The sequence below is a fragment of the Acanthisitta chloris genome, unplaced genomic scaffold (genome assembly GCF_000695815.1).
Source record: "Acanthisitta chloris isolate BGI_N310 unplaced genomic scaffold, ASM69581v1 scaffold9434, whole genome shotgun sequence".
In the NCBI taxonomy this organism is placed as follows: domain Eukaryota; kingdom Metazoa; phylum Chordata; class Aves; order Passeriformes; family Acanthisittidae; genus Acanthisitta; species Acanthisitta chloris.
Genome location: NW_008667632.1, coordinates 14781 through 18189, shown reverse-complemented (window position 1 = coordinate 18189; position 3409 = coordinate 14781). Strand labels below are relative to the sequence as shown.

At 38.0% G+C, this 3409-nt stretch overlaps 1 protein-coding gene across 1 annotated transcript in view; it reads right to left on the bottom strand.

Annotated features, from left to right (window-relative positions):
- Positions 1–254: 254 nt before the first annotated feature.
- Positions 255–3409, bottom strand: part of LOC103800200 (pituitary tumor-transforming gene 1 protein-interacting protein-like) — a gene marked incomplete at both ends in the record, with an annotated part of 16273 nt that continues 13118 nt past the window's right edge. Inside the window, one exon of the mRNA XM_009072571.1 lies at positions 255–301. Within this exon, the coding sequence (XP_009070819.1) occupies positions 255–301 (47 nt within the window). The remainder of the gene's footprint in view (positions 302–3409) is intronic.

Sequence of the window (3409 nt, the reverse complement as noted above, 5' to 3'; positions counted from 1 at the left end):
ATGCTCATCCCAAGCAAACACTCCATCCAGCACACTGTCTCCTACCCAGTGTGAGAGTCAGTGTGGGAAAAGAACAAGAGCATAATAATGTTGAGATCAGGTGTTCAGGTGTCAGGAGACATGCATCAGTAGGAAACCAGGCTTGATTACTTCTGCTGCTCATAAAGCAGCTTGTTTCTGCTGTGAATTGTAATAATAATTAAGAAAAAGGAATCAATTTAGATACAGAGTATGAAGACAAGATTAACACGTACCATACTTCTTACGTATTTCATCATGCTTCAGTTTTCTTTCATGCTTCCTGCAACACAAAGGCATCAAAAGATCACTTAGACTGTTTTGAGCTGTAAGCAAAATACAATTACATCTGAAAGAGATGACAGCATTTATTGCCTTAGTATGGAATAACAAATTTTTTTTAGAAAAAAATCACATTTATCAGTTACATATCTTTTCTATCTAAACTTTATGTATCTACAAGATTCCCCATAACTCCTCACTAATCAATAACATCAAAACAAGCTGCATTATAATAAGCAATAACATTGTTTTTTCTGTATTGAAGTAATGCATCCACATTTATGCACACATGCACACACTGAGGTATTCATCTTACATAAGAAGCAAGGCACTACACTACACTGGAAGACTCCCTAATGCTTTCCAGCAGGGAATATAATTGTAAAATTTAGCTGTGAATACAGTATGCTTCAGAATAAGCAATAATTCTAACAAGATAAAAGGTATATTACTGTTTTGTTTAAGCTGTACAGCAACTATAAGGGAAAGCTACTGGTGTCTAAAATTCACCATAGTATCCACACAGAGAATAAATTAAAATATTGTGCCTTATAAAAATTGATTTTTATATTGTCTGGTCATAAGACAGTTTTCAAAGCTGTATCTAATATTGCCAAACTTTAACTGCTCAAATAAGCAAAGTGTCTGATGAGTCAGTTTCTTCTTCCCCTTCGCAAAGGTGAAGGGGGAAAAAAAGAGCTAAGTTTAAATGGAAATCATTCCACCTTTCTTCAGATACTTTTCCTGTAATTTAAAGAAAGCATCTATTTTGCTTAGCTTAAAATACAAACATAAAAGCTCCTACACAGCTGTTTCACAACTATGATCCAGAATCTACATGTTTTGAGGAAAGGACATGGAATTTGGCAAAACAATGTTCCTCTAACAAAAGTAGAAAAAAAAAATTTAAAAATACACTGCTTGCTGCCCCTGTCAAAATTCAACCCAGTCAGACAAGTTGAGACTTTTGCTGGATTCCAATTTGCACATACTCAGCAGAAAGCTGCTAAGCACTGACAGCTTAATTCACCAAAGATCCAATCTGCCCTATGCATATTCCACCTCCGAACAACTCCAACTGCTAATCAGATCCTGTGTGTCCTCAGAAGCAATTATCCTGCTTCCTACAGAGCTAAAGGGCTGAACTGGCCTTTCCCAGCAACCCCACTTGGAAAAGCAGGCAGATAAAGCATGATGAGAAAAACCGAACAAGACAGACGACTCCAAACCTTCGACTACTATTTCCCTGAGATACCCATCTCCCTTACATTCCTTTCCACTATTAAGCCCAGGCAGCATAGTAAACAAAGCAACCTGGCCAAAATGCAGGAGGGAAGAACTAGGGAGTCAGGGTGATGAAATTCATGTAGAGGAAGAAAGTCAGGACTGAGAAGTTGAAGAGAACACGACAAGTAGGAGACAAATATAACTACTGCGGGTAACCTCAGGATTTCTGCTTTCCGTGTTACAAAGAGGAAGATATGATATGAGGCAAGGGATCTCAGGAAGAGATTAGAGAGAGTCTGCTTAAAGCAGCCTTCTGTATAAAGCCAAACTTTACTTCTGTATAGTTTCCATGTGACATCATGTGACCTCAAAACAGGTTTGTTATTGGCGCTACTAATGGCATTTCTTCACTGTTCTGCATACCATGTCAAAAATAACAGAGACACTGCTGCAGTTTCAACTGAAATCACAGAACTTCTACAGTTAGTCTGAATCGGTTCTGAGCTCAGAAAGCACAAAGCACGTAAGAAGGAGGGGGTGGGGAATCAGGCTGTGTAGGCTTTAAACTTCAGAAACACTTTAGGAATATTTCCCAAGGCTATTCAAAACAAACCACCAAACATCTAATTAAGTTTGAAGGGTAAAACCATTAATATCAGTGGAACATTCAAACTCTGACAGGCAGCCACGACTACATCACATCACCCATGACTAAATCCCTGCACAGTAAATAAGGCTTGAGTATACATCAACCTAGAAGAATCAGATGCAGTTCTGAGTCACTGAATCAGCCACAGAGGTGACTTAGTGCACCGTCCACATCTCACATTATGATCAACTGAACTCACTTTAGTCTTATAAGTTGGTTCTGTTTCTTAATACTACTGCTATTGCTCCATCTTCTATATGCTAAATTCTTGGCTCCTCATGCACTGCTGTACGCAGTATTCTGCCCAATACTAACAATTCATATCATATTTTTCCATACTTGGTTCTTCACAAATGAACTGCAATCTCTTTTTTTCCCTGGTGTCCCTTCTAGTTCTCCCTTACCAGTGCACTACCAATTTATACTTGGCAGTTGATCTCATTGCTTTTCATTTGTTTATAAACTTCTAAAATAATTAATTGTTTATTAATTATCTAACTTTAACATATAAATGTACCATGTATTTGCAGCTGCAAATAATTTAATGAGTGTACAGAAAAAGATTCATTGCTTGATGCTACATTTAAAAAATGATTTTTCATATTAGAGAAGACATGAAGTCAAATAAAGGACAAAAGCCATGCAATAAGATACCTTTTTCAGTCAAAAACTGAACTCCAGCTATCCTTCTCCTCATCTCCCTCAATACAAGTGCAAACTCTGCCTATACCACTGATTTTCAGCCTTCTCAGAGAAGTGACATCTAGTTTTGTCCTTGTGAAGACAAGCAGAGAGATAATGTCATTACCCTTGCTCTTCATTCTAATGGCCATCAAGGTATTCCAACAAGACACTTCCTAAGAACCCATAATAAACTGAATTTTAACACAAACAAATATGAACACCTATCCAACTATTTTCATAACCTATGTAAAAACTTCACAGTTCGTAGAAAGGAAGGACTACACAGTACAATACTCTGCTTTCCTCTGCAGTTTGCTTGTCAAAAATGGGCTTGTTGAGACTATTTGTTCTACAGCCTGCTACTAGCAAGTCAGCCTCCAAAGGTCTCAGAGGAAGTCAGTAGTGGGTAGGGTGAGATGTTCTGTTTGCTGGAAGTAGCCTACTCCTTTTGTCTTCCCACTACCTCCAGCCATGCACACAATGGGTATGCACAATCAGAACACAGAAATATCCCAGGGCTGCTGCTAAGCTATCTCCTGCAATTACAAG